At 39.7% G+C, this 21112-nt stretch overlaps 1 protein-coding gene and 1 long non-coding RNA gene across 2 annotated transcripts in view; one reads left to right on the top strand and one right to left on the bottom strand.

Moving 5' to 3' along the window:
• Positions 1–2215: 2215 nt before the first annotated feature.
• On the bottom strand, positions 2216–20501 carry LOC103472641 (phosphatidylinositol 4-kinase beta). Its single transcript, XM_081613039.1, has 14 exons — positions 20368–20501; positions 15202–15688; positions 13609–14102; positions 12207–12617; positions 8439–8666; positions 7165–7413; positions 6794–6900; positions 6331–6435; positions 5459–5582; positions 4773–4886; positions 4489–4640; positions 3638–3770; positions 3444–3564; positions 2216–2532 (listed from the first exon to the last, which is right to left on the bottom strand). The coding sequence occupies exons 2-14, from the start codon at positions 15671–15673 to the stop codon at positions 2351–2353; spliced, it is 2892 nt and encodes a 963-aa protein (XP_081469165.1). The 5' UTR covers positions 15674–15688; positions 20368–20501; the 3' UTR covers positions 2216–2350.
• LOC145553914 (uncharacterized) overlaps positions 19235–21112 on the top strand; it is a 6614-nt gene continuing 4736 nt past the window's right edge. Inside the window, exons 1-2 of the long non-coding RNA XR_014089953.1 lie at positions 19235–19348; positions 20143–20629. This is a non-coding gene — a long non-coding RNA (uncharacterized LOC145553914). The remainder of the gene's footprint in view (positions 19349–20142; positions 20630–21112) is intronic.

Genomic DNA, 21112 nt, shown 5'->3' with positions numbered 1-21112 from the left:
TAGTTATTCCTCTGAAATTTGGTTTGGACCGACAACGAACAATGAAAGCTTCTGCACCAGACAGCAATCACATCTGCAATGTGAATTCAGCTTATTAAAGTTATTATTGCTTAAAAAAAACAAAACAAAACTGTAGTTTGTTACTTTCCACCCAAAATGAATGAAACATTTAGAGTAAACCATCTCTTAATATTAATTTAGCTAATAGGGTCGCAGCAAAACTACAACGGCATTTTAGCGCCTTTGTAGATAGGAAAAAAAAGGAGTAAATTTAGTAAATTCCCCCCCAAAAAATTCTGAAATTTTCTAAGAAAAAAAAAAGGGTAATTTCTAAGTGTGAAAAGTCGAAAATTTGCTAGGAAAAAAAAAATTTTTTTGAAGAAAAAAAACATTGAAATTTGTGAGTTTTGAAAGTTGAAATTTTGACTTCTGAAACGTTTTTTTCTTCAAAATTATCTCAAAATTTCGGGGGATGGGGGTTTCAAGCAAACTCAGAATTCTTTTTTAATTTCTTCACAATTAACCTAAAATAATATATATATTTCTATTTACATTGGCTCTAATACGCCGTTGCAGCAAAACCTTTAGCTTGTTAAAAAACTCTTTTCCTTTCAAGTGTCGCCCTCTGTTGGCCATGAAACAAAACACAGCTTTAAAACTTCTGCTTCCCTCATCAGACAGGAAGGCTGATGATGTTTTCCATCTTTTCCACAGTCACTTTGCGTTTTAGGTTTAAATACGATTCTTTTCTAAGAAGTCGACACTTTAATATTAGTAAGTGTGCAGATTTTGCAGTTGTGACGTCCGTCTGGTGACATAAATACCACTGTGGGGAATCCCACGGAGACAAAACGACTCCACACACCAAGTAAAAGACAAAAAAAAAACAAACATATTCAAGTCTCTTTTCCGTCCCTCTGCTTATCCAGAGAACAAATCCAGAAATTAACACCAACAACCCTCAGCTTCCGATGTGCTTTTTACCGCGTTAGTGTTCCTGTTCTGTAAGAACAAATACCGATTCATTTCCCCCGTCGCTTGCTGGTGTTCGCTGCCCAGTTTGGTTTTCTCACATGCACTGCAACAAAACACAAAATCTTCCCAAGTATTTATAGTTTAGTTTCTAGTGCAAAAATCGTAGTGAAATAAGACAAAACTAACATACAGGTAACTTTTCAGTACGTTGTAAGAGCTTGTTTTATATGAAATCATTCATTAATTCTGATTTAAAAAGTACTAGTTCCATTGGCAGATTATATCATTTTACAGTCAACTGGAACTGAGCCGTTACCTAGCAACCCCAGCCAAGCCCAGCCGGTTACCTAGCAACCCAGTTCTAGTTCCACGGGCAGTTTGCTTTACATTTTCCCCATTTTATAAATGAAATAATCAGTGGAAGTTGTGTTTTTTTCATCAAAATAAGTGAAACAAGCTCCTATATTTTGCTCAAACATTACTTATAAGTTAGGATACTTTAAATAAAACAAACCTAAGATATTTGCACAAGATATGACAAAAATGCAGGGTAAGATTTTGTGTTTTTTGTGCGATTTTCAGCTTGAAAGGGCTTGCTAGTATTTTTAGGTTTGAAGTGGTCTAAAGTTTCCGTATAAATAAATCTCTGGATATCGTTTTTGCTTTACTACTACAGGGTTCGTCTGGGAACAACCAACCGGCTGATATAATTTCTTGCAGATTGTTAATAAGTGCACCATAAACTTTTTCTCTTTTTTGGTTATTTTCTTAAGGCTAAGAAATTATTTTCAACCGAGTTCCTCTGTTTTCCAGTCATGAAATCTGCTGATATTACGTAGAGTTGTGGTATTTTGTAAAGCACTTGATTCTTTTCCAGGTCAGGCGGTCCGTTGTTCAGCTCGAGCCCAAACAGAACCGCTGTTCAGTCGTAAATCTCACAAGTTTGGAGTCCAAATTACAGTTTGCAGATCGAGAAAGTTTCTGAAAATAAACGACAAAATCCTTCATGATGAAATGACCGTTTCACAGCAACAGCTTTAAAACCGTCGACTGGTCCAGACATCAGGACCGGCAGCCTGCGGGTTCTGGTTCCGAGTCGAGTCCAGTAGAAGTGGTTTAGGTCCAGCAGCACAGTAAACTCATGCCCGATGCCGTCCGACACGTTTAGTGTTTGTGATCCGAAAACGATCCAGATGCTGCATTTTTCCAAGATCCGAACAAAAGCCAGATCAGATCCATCCGATTCCAGAAGAATCACAAAATCCAGTAAATCCAGTCGTTGCCACGGTAACTCCTGAATCCCAAACAGAAAGTGGCAGCAGAGGTGTGTTTTTTTTTTTGTTTGTTTGTTTGCGTTTTCCGCCGGGGTCACAGGTCACATGATGCCGTTGGTGACGTACTGGAAGGAGTCGTAGAGTTTTGTGGTGATGGAGCGCATGGACCCGTCCACCAGCTGCTCCACCAGCAGCTGGAGCTGCTCCTCCGTCAGGGACATGTGGAAACGCTCCTTCAGGCCCCGGATGGTGCTGGAGCCGTGGAAGCAGGGCAGGTGGGAGCCTGGACCAAAAAAAAACAAAACAACAACAAAAAATGAGACTTTTAGGAGATCTATTATTCAAAATTCACATTTTGAACATTTTCTGTATTTCCATTTGCTTCTAAAAGCAGCCAAAGTGCTTAAAATAAACCACCAGCCGTTTCTGGTGTCTGGAAAACGAGTCGTTTCAAAATCTCCGTAATGCTGAGTCATTCTGAGCTGTTGCCTAGCAACCCAATTGTGTACATAAATTTGGGTTTTGTTTATGTGTACATAAAACGAAATGCACACATTTCGTTTTACTGCTGTACAATGGCTGCTGGAAAAGATGAGCGTTTTGTTGCCGACTCATCATTAAGAAACCACTTGCTGCATTCTTGTTGATTTAGCAGGAGGCTCTACTTCTGCTTTTCAAAGATGAACGGTTGCATCTTTTTGCAGCCATTTTTAAATTATTATTCAATTCATTATTTTACGTTTGAAAATGAACATTTCATATGTTGAGATAAACAAAAGATTTTGTTCTTAGTTGGAAGAACAAAATCATTTCAGAGCCACAGACGGGCCCCGGGCCACACTTTGGACAACCCTACTTTAAACAATCTGATTAAGATGCATTTATTCCCGTTTTATTTAAAATTCATTACATAAAATTTACTTTTCATTTTGATTGCATCACTGTTGTACCTTGGTACTACTAGCGTATTTATTTAACTCCTTGAAATCTCTAAACTGATTCTTGGACAATACAGTAATTAAGTGAGTTAAATCAAAGTATTTTATGGCGTTTCTTTTACAGCTGAAGTCATAAAATGGGGTTTTAATGAGGCTTAAACAAGCCGCTGTGCAGTAAAAGAGGCTATAAAAGCAGCTGCTTCATAACTGTGGTTAATATTGCACAGATAAAAGGTGCTGCACGTTTTATTTTTACCTTGCTGCATGATTTCTACGATCTGCAGCACCTTCTCCATGTGCTTCCTGGCTGCAATCAGACCCTGCAGCATCAGCATCTTGTAGTAAATAAACATGTCTCCATCGAGGCCGCCCATCACCTGGAAACACCAGAGAAATCTGTCAAATTAAAAGCCTTTCCAGTTCAATAAACTGGTTCCCAGTTCCACTCACGTCTACGAACTCTGACGTGAGTTTGAAGGCGGACGTCTCGAAGCCGAGGTTCCTGGGAGAGCTGGAGAGGATGAAGCCGAAGTCGATGTGGATGATGTGGCCTTCGGAGTCCAGCAGGATGTTCCCGTTGTGTCTGCCGGGTCACACAGAACGGGTCGATCAGAACCAAAACACGACCGGAACCAAAAGAGAACCGGAACCAAAAGAGAACCAAAACACGACCGGAACCAAAACAGAACCGGAACCAAAAGAGAACCAAAACACGACCGGAACCAAAACAGAACCAAAACATGATCAGAACCAAAACACGACCGGAACCAAAAGAGAACCAAAACACGATCAGAACCAAAGCACGACCGGAACCAAAACACAATTGGAACGAAATCAGAACCAAAACACGTCAACCGGTTTCTTTACTATCTATTGCATATTGGCTGTTATTCTCCTAATTTTACTGTTTATTTAATTATTTAATCTGCGGCTTCAGATTATCATGGGCTGTAGGGATTTATTTCACAGTGAGACATTTTTGTTAAATCTTAACTTTAGAAGATTTTTTCTCTTTAAAACAATTTTTGTCTCGTAATTAAAGACGTTCTTCTGGTAAAAATGTCTCTTTATTCTGCTAATAGTCAGATTATATTCTCATAATGAAACACAAATTCTCGCAGCGTGACACTGATATTCTGTCAAACAATTAATAACGGTCAATATTTTATTTTTAACGTGTAATTTTAGAAAATAAAGCGACAAAAACCCCCAAATAAAATCAGAAATGGTAGGAAAAATTCAGAGATTAAATTTTTACCCTGTTTACTTTAAGTTGAAGCTGAATTTCTTTCCCTGCTCACCTGTCCTTGACCTGCAGCAGGTAGCAGATGAGGCTGTATCCGGCGCAGCTCTGGACGAAGTTCCTCTGAGCCGTGAGGAACGCCTCGGTGGTGAAGCTGCCGTGTTCCTGCAGGAAGTAGTCCAGCAGCGACAGCTGGCTCTGCTTCCTCACCTGATTGAAACAAACAAAAATCTGTTTATTTTTACATTATCGTCAACACAGAAACACGGAAACACGACGGATTAAAGTTTGATGTGATCAAATGTTAAGCCTGGGCTTTGTGGGGGTCAAAGGTCGGCCTACCTGGTGCAGGGAGACGGCGTTGAGGACAGGCTCGATCATCCCGCTGTCTGATGACATCACCAGGATCTTGTAGGGTTTGATCCACAGAGGAACTCGCTCCTGCTGCCAGATGGACTGAAAGTCACAGAAAAACATGAAGACCAGGCAGATGCTGCAGGCCTGCAACTGATCATTGCTTCAGTTATCAATTATCCTGGTGATCAATCGAATAAAACACTCAATTTTATTTAAAAATATACAACAAATGACTAAATTAACTTTTTAAATAAGAAACACTTTTACAGCTGAAACAGATTTAAATGATCAACATGTGAAAATCAGTGCTCTTTCAGTGGAGGATTGATCTGTTGATTATTTATTCAATTAACTTCTAATCGGCGGTACCATAACTCTGACAATGTAGGAAAATGTCAAACAGTTTCTGAAAGGTGAGACGTTGTGCTTTCCAGCCAATTTCACTCCCTCCGCTACAGGGAGCCAGTTGGTCTTTGGTTTAATCTGATGAAACACTTTCAATAGGTGGGAAATTGTGAAGATAACTACTAGATATTGAAAGCTCGAGTTGTTATGGAGAAAAGGGCAAAAATATTCACTCATAGGACACTTAAAGAACTTCAAACAATGAAAATAAGCAAAAGCATCCAGGCGGAGATTTGAAACTTGGGCCTTAAATGTCGCTGGTTTACCTGCAGCTGCTTGAGGAACTGGTAGGCCAGCAGCTCCTGCCTCAGGTCGTCTCCACATTTCACGATGACCGACAGCAGCCTCCAGTTGGGCAGGTGGCCGTAAGGAGAGCCTTCTCTGATCCGCCTGACGGCACCACAGAAGAAGAAACTCAGGTGAGGGACAGAGCAGTGTTAGCTTACTTAACCCATTTAACAAACACCAACTTAAACATACCTGCAGTAACATCTAAATACAAACAACCTGAAATTAAAGTATCGTTGTCGTCTAATGAAAAAGGTGGTTTGTGTAAATGTGCTCAGCCAAACTGAGCGTTTTGGGTTAATTACAGGTTTTTACAGTAAAATGATGAGAAACACATGGAGATAAAATAAGGAGTTGGGTTGTGAACATTAATAACATTTTACATTTTATTTGTAATTTAGAAGCAATTTAAAAAATAAAATTGAGTTGCTTTGTCTGAAACAAAAATCCTCTTCTGCACAATTAAATACAAAAATAATTTTCAGATTAAATCATTTGTAATTAAATAAAAACAACAACAGCTGTAATTTGGCCGTGAACGAACTGTTCAAAAGAATCGAATCAGTCATTAATACTCTGACTTCTCTTCAACCAATCATATCCGACTTCTCTTCGTCCAATCATATCCTAGTGTTGCTTCTTTTCTTTCCACCTGTATTTTCTGTTTTTCTTTTCAGTGACCCGTTTTTAATCCATTTATTCATTATTGTTGTTAAACACAATCATTTGGTGAGCTAGCTGTAGCGTCGATCGATGAGCTAATGAACGTTTGTTTACATGCAGTACCCAGCGGGCCACTAGGGGGCGTCAGAGGGCCACAGTTTGAGAAGGACTGCGTTAGAGGACCAACCTGACTTTCTCCTCCCAGGGTTCCTTGAGAGCGACGGCAGACGGGTCCTCTGGGTCTCTCCTGAACGTGGTTGGAGTCTGAGCGAGGTTCTCCGACAGACGGCGTCTAAAAACAAACATGGAAGCAGAAATCAGACGACCAATCGGACGACGCCGCTTCACTGCCTTCTAGAAACACCAAAAACTGTTTGTTTTTACCTTAGCAGAATATAGATTAATCTCAGAAACTGAACATTTGTAATGGAAACGCAGCTACTGAAGCGTTAGCATGAAAAAATGTGGTAATTTGCTGATTTTACGTGAATTTCCGTGATCACAGAATTGATTTATTTATATAAAATTTGGCATCATCCAGCTGAAAACCAAACAAGGCTCTATTTATGAGTCCCTCTGGAGTCAGGAGGGCCACCTAAAGAGCCGCGGCGGGCCGGGTTTGGCCCGCGGGCCTCGAGTTTGACTCAGACCTGATGTCTCCAGCAGCGATGAAGACGGGCTCCTTGCTCTCCAGGCTCGTGATGCTGTCGACTGAAAACTGGCTGATGTTGTCGCTGCTGCTGGTCTGAGCCTCTCCCTGAAAAAACAAAACTTGTTTATGGTTTCTCCTGAACAAACCGAGAGTGAGACAATTAATCTGATTAATCAATTATTGAAATAATCATCCACTAATCCATTAATCGTTAAATCTCAAAAAAGGCGATTTTCTCAACACAATCATCAAACTAAAACTGTACAAAAATATAAACATTGTGTTAAATTTTGTCTGTAAATCTGTTCTTACTAGAACTCAGGTGGCAGTTTTAGCTCCAGTTATCAGTAGCTAATCTGAGGCCGTTACCTCCACCTGCAGCTGCCCGATGTCGTCGGTCGCCCAGGCGTCGTCGTCGTTGTCGTAGTTCGGCACGGTGGAGAAACTTCCTGCTCTGTGCTCCGAGGTCATGCTGCTGCAGCCGTTTCCGGGCGTTCCGCAGTCCAGGTTCTCCGCAGAGCGCGCCGAGCGGATCCGGGTCTCCGGGATCCGCGTGGGAACCGGAGACGTCTCGAAGCTGTCGCACTCCAGGACCTCCACGTAGATGATGTACGGCGCCTGAAGGAGGAGGAACAAATACACAACAAAGGCTTTTAAATGCATTTTCACAATTTTTCTGACAAACTTTAATGAATTTCAGCTGATTTTTATGTGGCAGATCAACACAAAGTAGTGGACAGCAGGGAGGTGGAAAGAAAAGGATGCTGGTCTTCAAACGTTTACAATAAAAAAAGCTTAAAAGTGTGGCATGCACACCCAATATGTTCACATGTAATGAGTCCATTATTCTTCAGACTTTATGAAAAGCATCAAATTTAAACCATTTCCAGTGAATCTTTTCTGGTTCAGGCTTTAATCCAAAGCTGTGGATATTTGGTTTGAGTTCTGCTGGATTTGAGTTTTTTAAAACCTCCAACAGGTTTTATTCTAATGTTGAAATGATTCGGTTTAAATGATACCAACTCCCACCTGCAGGTGGCAGTATTTCTTACTTCTGATACACTGATGTTTATTTAAATTCAAGTTAAAGTTTTGTTGTTGTTTTTTTTTCAATTATCACGCAAATTTATTTCCATCATTTCAATTTGCGCAATTTTATGGTTAAAAGAAATCCAGCTTTTGAACATTGGATTGAAGTGATACTAACTCCCACCTACAGGTGGCAGTATTTCTTACTTCTACTACCTGCTGCTTTAGCCAAGTAATGGATCATCATTGATATGGAGAGTAAAAAAGTCCTATTTACTGTCATACATAAGCACAAATATTGTCTCAAGTGATGTCACAAAATCTGTGATTAAAAAAATAAAAAAATAGCAAATTCCTTGAAGGACAGATTAATGTTTTAAAAAAATCATTTAATTTTAAATGAAGGGACAGATAATTGTTAATATTATAACATGTTGATAATGGGTTTTATCAATTATGGCAGAACCGGCCCTTTAAGAACATTAATAATCTTAATCTGGCCCAAAATGAGAATGTCTGTCGCCGCTGGTTTAAATGTTAAAGGAAACCTCAGACACCTTGTTGCCCTGTGTTTTACTTCGGGACGTCAGAGTAAAGGGGGCTTCTGAACCGACCTTGTCCTTGGAGTTGAGGACGACGGCCTGGGTGTGGGGGACCCTGCAGACGTGGTGCTGGTGCTCGGCGGTCGGTAACCAGACCCGGGCCGGCAGCTTGTGGTTGAGCAGCGACAGCTCCGAGATCAGCCGCTGCGTCTTCTGCTCCTTGGTGGGCAGCGTGGCCAAACGCTTCCCGATGCAGAACAGAGACTTGACGAACTCCCTCTGAGGACGGAGACGCTCCGGCTGCAAACGGGTTCAGATTCACAAAGAGGACCCAAAACATCAAAAAACGACCCGATAATCCCTGCTACACCTCTCCAACGCCACATGAACACGAGTTTCAGGGCTTTGAAATAGAAAACAGTTTTTAAAATGGAGTAAATTTCCACAAAAAAATAAATAAATAAATAAAATTCTCAAAAGATTTGCCAGAAAAAAATAAAAAAGTCAAATTTTGATACAAATTTCAGAAATATTCTAGAATTTCAGAAGTTGGAAAAATGTTAACTTTTGAAACAATTTCTGGAGATTTTCCAGCAAATTTTCAACTATTCAAACTCAAATTTTCCTGTTTTGTCTAGGAAGATTCTGAAATTAATTCAAAATTTTTTCGACTTTTCAAACTCAGAAATGTCCAGAAAATTTATGAAATTAAACAAAATAAATTTGACGTTTTTCTATAAAATTTTCAAAACTTTTTTCCATAAAATTTCTCTATTTCTTTGCAGAAGTTTCTAAAAAAATTATCTGATGCATTTATTTACACTAATTTAATTGGTTCTGAATCAATTATTCAATATTCCATCAAATGTATTATCTATTGATATTGATCACGTGTTTATTGAGATACATAAACACGTTATTGATTTATTGTCCGGCCGTAATTCATGACAGGTTTTGTATATTCTACAATAATTAACACAAAGATGTATAAAAATAAACTCACTAATCAGAAAGATGCAGCAGCTAATTCATCAAAAACCTGATCATCATTTATTTCTGTTTTTTATCCATAACATCCCAGTTGTTTCCACTATATTTTTACATTTATTGAGATACTCATTTATTATTATTTTATTCAGTTATTTTACTTGCCATTTTTAAAATTTCATTGTGCTTTCTTTTGTGCTCGATGACAATAAAATGAATTCTGGTTAAAGTGTTTTTACATCCTTTGATTGAGACCAAACAGGCTGAAAGCCAAACACTGAACTCACATGTACTTTAGGTAAAATAACTGTCAGCGAACATTGTAATATAATAATTATCTTGGCCCCTTTGTGTTGCAACATCTTCAGAGTGTCACCACACTGATCTAAAATGATAAGAAAATGTGCAACAACCAGAAACAGGAAATTAACGTCCGACAATTCATTTAATTATTGCTCAAATGTTAATTTTCATTTAAAAAAAAAGAGAAATCTCGCTGGTTAAGAGTAGTTTGCATTTGCATCATGAATATTTTAAATGGAGTCTGGCATCTGTTGCATCTGCGTCCTCCTGCCGTAAGCCGACCCTCGTCTTATCAAAACCGGGCCACCTCCTCCGCTCCGTCTCCACGGCAACCACTCCTTTCCACAACGGCTAGTTTATGTTGCTTGGCGGCGGCGTGTCGTGTTCCTCTCCCTCTGAACTTCTCTCACATTGTGCTCCAGTCCACTTTCATCTCTTTGTGACGCAAAGAGGCAAAAGAGGAAGTTTCAAAAATCGAGCTTCCGCCTTTCAGGTAAAAGACGAACAGAGAAGAACTGCGTTCTGTACTTCCCGTCCGCATTAAACAACCAAGCGTTGAAAGAAAAGGCTTCACCAAATCGGAGCAAACTTTGTGTCTGATTATGAACCAGACGTCAGATGGACGGGCCTTCCTGAAGCCCGGCTGTAAGCAAACGTCTGACGCAGCTCGGATTGTGTTGCATCAACATCCAGTTGGACGCGTCCGTCTCCCAGCCAGGCTTCCGGCGCTCTCCGTTCTCTTTTGCAAGTTAAACAAGCTGAACCTGAACGTACCTGCTGACATGACAGCCGCAGTCTGTCATGTCAGCAGCAAACATTCCTAACGTCTCAACGTCTGCAGCCAAACTCAGAGAAAATGTTTGACTTTCTCAGTTCAATGCCTCGGTTGGTTGCTCTGTCTAATCTGCACCAGAATTTCTTTCTAGTTCTGCAAAGGAAGCGAGATCAAAATCAAACAGAGCAGCTTTTCCTTATCGGCAGTTCAAAAGTTCAGCTGCAGACAATAAAGAAGCTTTATTTCCCAGATTCAGTTTTTCCAAACCAGAATCGACTAATACATTTCAGATGAAGTGGAAAATGAGAACAAAAGTGACAGCAGTTGTTTCTTTAAGTAGGTATTTTCTCCGACCACGTCACAGAGAACGTCTGGCTCAGAGCCTGGATGTGACCGAGCTGCCAGCCTGGAATGTGACAACACACTTTTATCTTTTGGTTTCTCTGCAAACTTTGACTGGAAACCAGTTTCACCTTCCTCATTTGACTTCGCATCGTGTTTGCTTCCAGCTAAAACCGTCTGTGTCCGTTAAAAACCAGACAACCATCAGATTTTCCTGCTTGGGTTGGATTGTCTGGGGTTTATTTTGGATGAGTTTCCTTCAGAATCAGTGGTGCTTTTAGATCATCTGCAGATTCTGTGCAACATGAAAAACATCTGGAATGCAAACCGGCAGCATTGCCACTACAAAATGTCTGCAAAACTTCCTCAATATTACACCAACGTAAAAAAAAAAAAAAAACTTTTTTGCATTTGTGGAAATGTAGTTAATAATTAAACTGCACACAATAACATCCATCCATTTTCTTGCACCCTTGTCCCTCAGTGGGGTCAGGGGGGTTGCTGGTGCCTATCTCCAGCTAGCATTCCGGGCGGGAGGCGGGGTCACCCTGGGCAGGTCGCCAGTCCGTCGCAGGGCAACACAGAAACACACAGGACACATACACCTAGGGGCAATTTGGAAAGGCCAATTAACCTGACTGTCATGTTTTTGTACCTGGAGAAAACCCACCATGCACAGGGAGAACATGCAAACTCCATGCAGAAAGACTGGGGTTGGGAATTGAACCCAGAACCTTTGTGCTGCAAGGCAACAGCTCTACCAACTGCGCCACTGTGCAGCCCCCACAGAATAACATATTTAATCATATTTTTAAATTTACTGGTAGTGGAACAGACAAACTGTGGAAAAAAAACCCATTTCTAATAAAGTCAGTTTTTTAAAGCATCATTAACTAAAATTTATTGGGGCAACAACAAATCAAAATTCTTATGATAATAAAATTTCATGATAAATGACAACCGCTAGATAGGGCTGGACAATGTGGCTGATAAACGTATCGCGATATAAGCGATTCATATCAGTCGATATCAATAATTATTGATTTTTATTTTAAATATTTACCTATCAGTTTTAGCTCCATGAGATCGTTTTTGGTTTTATTTTTAAACAGTTATGAGGCACAGCAGTGAAACCTTAAACTGCTGCTGTGCCAGTTACTCAGCAGGTCGTTGCTAGGTAACCAAGGAATGAGTGGGTTGCTAGGTAACCAGAGTGGGTGAGTTAGCAGATTCTACCAACTTAGCTTAGCTTAGCTAGCCTCGACAGTTTAAGCAGCTAAAGTCTTTCCTCTGCCTACAACTCCCAGAATGCTGTGCGGTTCTGAAGTTCAGTGAAATTATTGAACATTATCTGTAGATATTGATTAAGTGTTTGTGGTGATTTACTGGTTGTTATCGCAGCAGAAACCCGTCCTGACGTGACGACCTCTCACCTCTTCCTGGACCGCCTCCACCTTCGGGTTGCTGCCCGTCCGCCTGAGGCCGGCGCCGGGGAAGCCGCTCGCCATGGTGGCGTCGGACTTGGATCTCTGGTGGGTCCTCCTGGACGGAGAGACGAACACGTCCCCCTGGTCGGCGCTGTCCGGGGAGCCGCAGGCGTCCACGTTGCTGCTGTTGTGGCGCCGGTGGCGGTGGGGCGGCGAGGGCAGCGGGCTGTCGGAGACGGACCCTGAAACGGACCGAGGCTCGTCCGACCGCGGCTTGAGGTCGTCAGACAGGATGAGCTTTCTGAGCTTGGTGCCTCTGGAGTGGCGCTGCGTGGAGATGTGCATGTCGGAGGAGTAGGCGCCCAGCAGCCAGGCGGACAGCAGGGAGAAGGTGATGCTGGACCTGCAGCGGTGGACCTGAAGGACAAATCTCAGGGTTAGCTTCTGCAATGCCAACAGGAACTCCTGTACAGATGTACAGTAACCAGGAGCGGTTAAACCAGTATTTATTAACCCAAAACGTACGTCGTTATGGTATGAATGAATAAAGATGTAGAAAATCAACAAGGTCAGCAATTTAGGTTATTTTGAAACACAAATATTAAACCCATTGTAGATGAAAATATACAAATTTTTCCTGCCAAAGAACTAAAAAAAGAAACAAAACAAAAAAATGCTCAGAAATTTGTGAGCTCCAAAAGTCAAAAATCTGGAAGAGAAAAAAAAAAAAAAAAAAAAAAAACAAACATATTTTGAGACTAATGTCAGAAGTTTTCTTGAAAGAAAAAAAAATAATGGAGATTTTCTGAGCCTGTAAAGTCGAAAATGTTCAACTTTTGGAACTTCTTTGATTCAAAAGTAAAAAAAAATTAATTTTTAGAACTTTGAAATCTCAAGTTTTAATCCCAAAATATCAGTGTTTTTTTTTTTCTTGAAAATTTTCTACTTTTGTAGCTCAGAAATTTCTTTGTTTTTTCTGAAAATATGTCCTTGATTTTCACCTCAAATTTTAGACGTGCAGCTCAGAAATGTTCACATTTTTCTCAAAAATTCTTGAGATTAATCTCAAAATTTGAAGTTTTCTGGCAGAAATTTACTCCTCTTCCCCGCTTCACCCCTATCCACAATGTCCGTAGCAGAAATGAAACAAAGTGCAGTGGTCGCCACCTTTTGTAATGTCGACATAAATGTGATAATGTTATTACATAATGTGGCAGAAAGTATAAAACCAAGGATTTTATTACATATTGCAGCTTTAATTATGTTTTATTACATTTTGAAGCCACATTTTATTACATTATTCCATATTGTGATGTCGTGACATAATGCGGCGTCACCAGATGTGTGTGTGTGTGTGTGTGTGAGTGTGTGTGTGTCTATTGCTGTGTGTGTGCGCGTGAGGACTCACCAGGTAAGGTTTGATGGCGTCGCCCACCTCCGTGTCCATGTGGACGTACATGTTGAGGAGCTGCGGCAGGTAGAAGTCCACCTCGCCGTCCGGGAAGCTGAAGAGCCGGTTCCCGATGTACGCCTGGACGCCCGGCTCCTTCGACTTGTACAGGTAAGAGATCGCCATGGAAACGTCGAACAGCTTCGACTCGAACAGCCGCAGCAGCCACGACTGCTTGGAAGACGACTGCGAAGGCGACTCGGACGGCGCTGCAGGAGGCGTCTGCTTCTGGGCGGCAGGAGTCTCTCTCTGTCCTTCGTCGTCGTTCTCCTCCTCTTCCTCTCTGATGGAGCTGGTGTCAGGGTTCATGTGCCACGGCGGGCCGCAGCAGTCGGTCGTGTCCGCATGCTGCTGGTGCTGCTTCTGGTCGTCTTGCTGCTGTTTGTTGTCGAGCAGCTTCACTTTAAGAAGAACCTCCTGACAAGCCTTGAGCGCCACCTCTGGGTCAATCACTGGAGGAAGAGGAGGAAGTAGATGAAGATCCGTTAGCAGCTCGTCTTCATCACATTCATAAAGTCGGTTAAATATAACCGCAATAAAATGGTTTATGTAGGCAGTCGTAGAGGAATAATGTTCAAAAATTCAAGGTCACACTTTCACCATTTCAGTCCTACTTTTAAAAACGTCAAGCTAAATATGTAAATCACAAGCTTAATATTTAGTTTAAAAAATAACTATTTAGCTTTCAAATGAAATATTTAGTTAATATTTAGTTTAGACAATTTAGTTCTCACTTTTGCTTCTCACCAAGAGCATGCAATATTTAAGTTGCTTGCTAAATATCTACCTGGAAAGTTAAAGGTTTACCTCACAATTCTGATTTTCTGAAAGCTAATTTGCATATTAGCTAAATATTTAGCTAGAATCTAAATATTTAGCATCCTAGATAAATATTTAGTTCATACTTCTGCTTTTCAGAAAGCTAATTTGCATATTAGCTAAATATTTAGCTAATATTCAACCTAAATAAAGCAAGCAATATTTATATTACAAGTATTTAGCAGGTAAGTTAAATATTTAGCTAAACATTTAGCAAACTAAATGTTTAGCTAAAAACAGCATTGATTTCTGGGTTGCCTGCTAAATATTTAGCAAGTAGTTCTTAAATAAATAATGCAAAAACTGGATTACATTATAAAAATCCAAAATAAATGAACAAAACAACAAAATGAATTATGAAGTCTGTCCTTCAAAAACAAGTTGCTAGTTGAGGCCAAAGTACCAGACAGAATATTTTAATCATCCAGTTTTTGGTAGAAAAAGAAACAATAAATCATGCAAATGTAAATTATTGAGTTAGTTTTAGTTTTTCATGTGATTAATTGATTTATTGCTTATTGTGACAGCTTGATGTTTAATGTGTCTTATTTTCATGACTTAAATTAATTTGGTTTTAGAGCTGCAGCCGTCTCAAATCTAAATAAATCACTTCTGTTTATAGCTAATTATTATCAGCTGGGAGCCGTAAATCTGGACCTTCGTCCTGGAGAAATTAGTTTACGATCCGTTTTCATATCAGACGGAAACTTTAATCTGTTTGGAAGTCGTTACCTTGATCGACGACCAGGTCCATCTCCATGGCGTCCTCGGAGATGACGTCCAGCAGCGGGCTGGGGCCCCGCTGGTCGCCGCCGCTCGACACGCCGCTGCTGCCGATGCCTTCGCTGCTGCTGCCCAGGCTGCCGGTGCTGCCGATGCTGCCGCTGGGGCTGGAGCTGCGCGGGCTGGCGCTGGGCGACGACGGCTGCTCGCTGAGGGGCGGCGGCGGCGGCAGCTGGAGCTGAGGGCGAGGATGATGATGGTGGTGGTGGTGGTGGTGATGGTTGGGGCAGTCTGAGGAACTTTCAGAGCAGGAGGAGGATGAAGAAGACAAGGAGGAGGAAGAGGCACTGGAGGGCGAGGAAGGGCAGGAGAAGGTGGTGGGAGAGGAGGAGGAGGTTGGCGGCGGCGGCTGGGCAGAGTGGGCGGGGCTAATGTGGAGCGGGCAGAGTGCCGGGGATAAGGAGACCTCGGTGTCGGCCATTTTGGGGAAAAAGGCCTAAAAAAAGAAGAGAAAATGTAAATACTACGGCTGTATAATATATTACTGGGTAGTAAGTAGCAACATTCGCTCAGTTATTTAGTTTATTTATTTAAAACAAATTATCAGTAGGACACGAGAAAACATACAAATAAAAATTTTAAATATTTAAAAATTACATCATCAGGCAAACCAAAATATAAAGTTTAGTGGAAATTTTGACAATAATTTATAATCAAAAACCAACAAAATCAAAGTAACATTTTTCCAAATCAGTTTCTGCAGGTCTGTGTCTGGCGAATTATTGGTTAAATATGATTGTTTTTCCATTCAGTGGGTAAAAAAATCCAGAAATTTTACTCAAATAAGAGTAGAAATACTTCATAATAACATCACTCAGGTAAAAGTAAAAAGTACAGCGTAGTAAAAAAAATACTCCTAGATGTGATTTGTTTTGAGTGATTGTAACTAGTTACTATCTGACTATGGAAATGATCCATATCTGTGATGCAGCATCAAACATGGCCGGAGGCGGGACAGGAAGTCCTCCATGCTGCGTTGGCGTGCCAACGGCGTGACGCAGGCGATGTGCATCATCACCATCATCACCATCCTCATCCTCTTCCCTGTGTGTCTGCAGCCTGAGGAGGCGTCTTGTTTCTATTTAAATGTTTCATCAGTCAGCGCGCCGCTCCCTCACATTTCTTTTTGTTTACAGATCACGATGCCTCGAAAGCCAATGAAAGGCTGAAAAAATTACATTTATTTTGATTTGGTGCCATTTTAAGCCAGATTTTCAGACGCAGCTTCACTGAAGACACATTTTCAATAATTTTTATATTTTTTGGTGAAGGAACCCAGCAAATAAAACTGAGTTTTTAAGTCTTCCTCAATTCTTTCTCTTCACACACCAAGTGAAACCTACAACTGTGATTTATTGACAAGTTCACCAGTGAACGCCTCTTACTTTTGATTATTTTTTTTATATGACTAAGGACGTTTTCACTCCTGACAATCCAGTAGACTTGTTTTGACTGGAGGCTAAAATTGTTATATTTGTTATATTTTCAGTTGCTGCGGTTCACTTTCACACTGTGCTGTGTGAAAAGAACCAAGCTGATTGAAAAAGCTGTTCCCCTCCTCGCCTGTGGGGGCGCTGCACCAGGAACCACTGAAGGAAACGACACTAAAACCTCAAAACGTAAACAAAAATGGAGTAGTCAGATTTTAGCCGTTGAAGGGTTTCTCTTTTGTCTTGAGAGGTTTCTGTTTGTTTACCCTCTCTCTCTTGTCTATTAACTTTTATATTGATTTAAGGTATGAAGCAATTAATCGCATTAACCAATTATTGAAATGTCAACTAATTTAGTAAGTTATTAATTGCTAACTTGAGCATACAGGCTAAAAAAAACTCTCAACTCAACAGTAATTGAGCCAAAACTGAACTAATATGAGCAATAAAAAATGTATTTTCTTGCCATTTTTTAATCTGATTAATCGTAAAACACCACAGGCTGTTTGTTTTGGTTTTAATTACCCAGAATTCCCTGCGCTGTGGTCCACTTCCTGCTTTTTGAACTGTCTCCAGTTTTTAGGTAACCAGAGTTGCCTTTTTCAGTCCAGATCGGAGTTCGATGGTGCATTCACACCTTCCCAAACGAATCGGACTTCCTAAATAAACAAACTTGAGTTTGATTAAAGCGGACCAAACAGGGCTGGTGTGAACGCACCCTAAGGGTCTTCATCTTCCTAAAGGAGTCCCTGATTACACACAGCTGAGCAGCATGAGATCATCCCACTGCAGAGATAGTGTTGAGCTAACACACGACTGATGCTTTCCAGATGTGGAGGCTGTTGTCACGGTGACGTCGTTTACGCAGGGGAGTGCCGGCTCGCTGTAAATTGTTTCTATCAGATTTGTGTTTTGTATGCGCGCCGGGATTCAGATCCTGCAGCTGTTTCTCATTGCCGCTCTCCTCTGTGACGTCTGAGGAGGAATTCAGGTCTCACTGGCCGACCGATCCGGTTGCAGAACTCGGGTCCAGACACTCGGGTTCACGTTGTTTAATTAGCCAGAAAAATGGGGTGTAGACACAACCTGGCAAGACTCAAAATATGGTCGGGTAGCAGGAGTTGAAAATAACAATTTAAAGGGCTTTTTTGAAAACAAAGTGGATGATTTTGTTTCAGTTTCTAAAATTAAAATTATGTGTTTAGGGAGGTAGCACTTCAAACTAATTCTACATTTTAGATCTGATTCAATTTGTGATGTAAAAAGCATCCTAAACTGTGAGCAGAAGATTAAATCGGTCTAAATTTAAGATGCTTAAGTTAACGATTAATAGTGATTAATCTATTATTTAAATAATCAAACTCTAAAAATTTCCACTTGTTAAAACAACACAGTCAGAGCAGTAATTAAGCCAAAACTATACAAAGAATATATAATTTTGTATTTAAGATGAAAAACCTTCCTTGTCTGTAAATATGTTCTACCTAGAACTCAACTGGGATTGTTTTACCTTTATCTGGTTAAAACTGTGCAAAAAATAAAAAAAATCTATTAAGCACCTTCTGATGTACATTAATTAATCCACAAAATTGTATTTTAATGCATTTCAAATATTGTGTAAAAAGGCTAAAGTGGTTCAATGAAAAATGTGCCAAATTTTATGTGATTAATCGTCACAATAACTGATTAGTAACATGCAGCCTTAGTTTAAATCCAGAGTGGATGTGATTTCAGGAGCTGCTTTGATGCTTCACACAGGGAAGCGAATAATGAAACAGTTCAGAGGTCAAGGGCTGCGACTGATTCGAACAGACTCTGTGAACGCAGCATCCTGCAGCGATGAAGGGGGGAGACGTGTGCAGCTCGGGGCAAAGTGTGAGGTTTATCTCAGCCGCTCTGAGGAGAACCACAACGATCCAGCCGTCACTTCCACTCTTCATCAGGAAGTAAAATCCATGTCAGCCAGGTTCCTTTTTTAAAAGGCCCACAGAAAACATACCTTCCCAAATAAACACGGTCATACGGACAAACTTTACTCGTTTGTGGTGAGAGGCTTGTGTTCGTTTTACCGTCTCTCTCATGATACTTTTATTTTGACGTCAGGGCTGAAACGATTAATCGGATAAATCGTTAATCAACTATTGAAATAACCATCAACTAATTTAGTAATCGATTAATTGTGAACTTGAAAAAACAGGCTCAAAAAAAGGCCATTTGCTAAAAAACAGCCAACATACGTAAATTAACTATTTGAATTGTGCATTCAAGATTAAACACCTTTGTCTGTAAATATGTTTAAACTCAGCAATTTTAGTATCACATGGTTCAGATTTACTAAATTAATGTCATGTTGTTGCATGTTTGGCAATAAAAAAATATATATATTTTGTAATTTGAAAAGGAAATTTAATTATTTGTTTATTTGCATCTCTTCTTTTTTTATACGATTAATTGTTGGAACAATCTATAGATTAATCAATTACTAAATTAACTCAGTCCAACTGGCTAAATATTACATTAAAACAAAAAAATTTATGTTCAAAACACTTGGAATGTGCTAGCCAAAAGTTACTACCCTTCAAATAATCGTTAGCGATATGAATATTGCCAACTCTGATGTTCCGAAGAGGATATGTTACAAATTAGTACCTCTAACTCTTACTAAGGTAATACCGTTTTAAAACTACTTCTGTTACTTCATAAATAGTAGGAAAACAATTTACTTTCAGGTTATCTTTCTGCTACTGCTGTAATGTTGCTAGTTTTCAGTTAAATCCCTCTATAATGTAAATAAGCAACGAAACTCGGCTTATAAAGTGTTATGTTATTTGACTCTTAACCTTCTTTATATTTACGTAAGCACACCTTAAATTATAATCAAAGTAGAAATATGAAAATAACCATGAATTAAATGGTTTTTGACACAACATGCAGTTTTTGACTAGAAGCCATTTTATTTGGATCGCTAGGAGTTAAAACGAAGTGCCGTATTCTAACCGTCACACCTGCTGTGGTTAGAAAAAGGTGGGAAATGCCATGGTAACCACGTTCCGAGGCCGGATACGGCTAAAAACTGACTTTCACAATAAAGCTCATGAACATGATTCAAAATAAAAGTCGCCTTTTTACGAAGGGTTTAAATTAAGAGATCCTTTAAAAATGTATTTGTAAAAATAAACATAACACTTACTATTTATTTGTCAATATTAAGAGTTAGTTTCAAAATTCAAACTGAAAAATGACTAAATAAAATACATATTCTTAAAACTATTATAGGAATATTTCATTTATATGGATTTTTTTGTATTCATTTTTTATAGTAAATAAGATCCATGCAGAGTTCCGTATAAACCCACAATATGATATGAAAAATTGAGGATAGAAATGTCGTTTTGAGGATTAAAGTTGAAGCAATTTGATGTTAAAGTGTGTGAAGATACAGGAGTGTGACTGCCAACAGGACAAGAGGAGGAGGAGGAGAGCCGCTCCCTCCTGATGAAAACAAACTGGAGGAAGGAGGACGATAGCCGGGCTACAGAAGGCCCACACCCGTGGATTCAACGACGGGGCAGCCGAAGAAGCCGCAATGCTAACAGCGGTTTAACGAAACTAGCAAAAACAGAACCAGAACTAAAACTGAAAAAGTGAAACGTAGTGAAAATACCGAGGAAAAGGGGGGACTTACCCGGCTACTTGAGCGCCTTCACTCCGATCAAAAGCTCCGATACACAAGGTTATTATCCAGTTTAATCTTTTTTTTACCCCCCCCAGTAAAGTCCCGGTATTTAATCCAGGTTGTGGTACGGGTTCTGGTCCGTGTTTTTAGGCTCCGTCACGGTCCATCTGCTCCGGGATTCCGTGGCCTGGCCGTTCACGGCTCCCTGCTTTAAAGAAGCAGTGACGCAAGATCCGTAAAGATGACCGTTGCATACAGTCTGCAACTTCCGGTAAAATTTACATAATAAAAGCATATTAAAGTACTGCTATACGAAAAAATATTAATTGTTAAACTGAAATTGATTAAACTAAACTAACAAAATGAAAAAGATTATTAATTCATAGATCTACGTCATGTTAAACTATGAATATTATCTCTTTGAAAGATTAAAAATATATAAAAATATCTCAAATGGATTCTAAATAGAAATCTTAATGATCTAAAATGAACCAAAATATTCCACCCTCCATCATCTATATGGAGGGTAAAATCATAAGAACATTTTAAATCATAAGAACATTTAAAATCATAAAGTTCTTACAATTTTAAATGTAAATTATTAATATATTGTTTAAATCTAAAATAGTTACATTTTCATGTTTTGCTTTTTATCTCAGTAAATGAAGACAGTTCTACTTATTTTAACCCCATTTTTGCACCTTGATATTGCTATAATTATTCTCATTCGGTGCCAATTTGATGCAGATGGAAA

Source organism: Poecilia reticulata, chromosome 11 (genome assembly GCF_904066995.2).
Source record: "Poecilia reticulata chromosome 11, P_reticulata-male-v2, whole genome shotgun sequence".
In the NCBI taxonomy this organism is placed as follows: Eukaryota; Metazoa; Chordata; class Actinopteri; order Cyprinodontiformes; family Poeciliidae; genus Poecilia; species Poecilia reticulata.
The sequence above is the reverse complement of the archived record's forward strand: the minus strand, read 5'-3'. Positions and strand labels throughout refer to the sequence as shown.

Bases quoted from the DNA above. Each gene is read 5' to 3' on its own strand.
- LOC103472641 (XM_081613039.1), bottom strand. From the start codon at position 15,673: ATGGCCGACACCGAGGTCTCCTTATCCCCGGCACTCTGCCCGCTCCAC. The intron at 6,436-6,793 runs GTCTGAGTCAAA...GTTTGTTTTTAG, and splicing joins ATCGCTGCTGGAGACATCAG to ACGCCGTCTGTCGGAGAACC. The intron at 4,887-5,458 runs GTAAACCAGCGA...TGTGACTTTCAG, and splicing joins AGTTCCTCAAGCAGCTGCAG to TCCATCTGGCAGCAGGAGCG.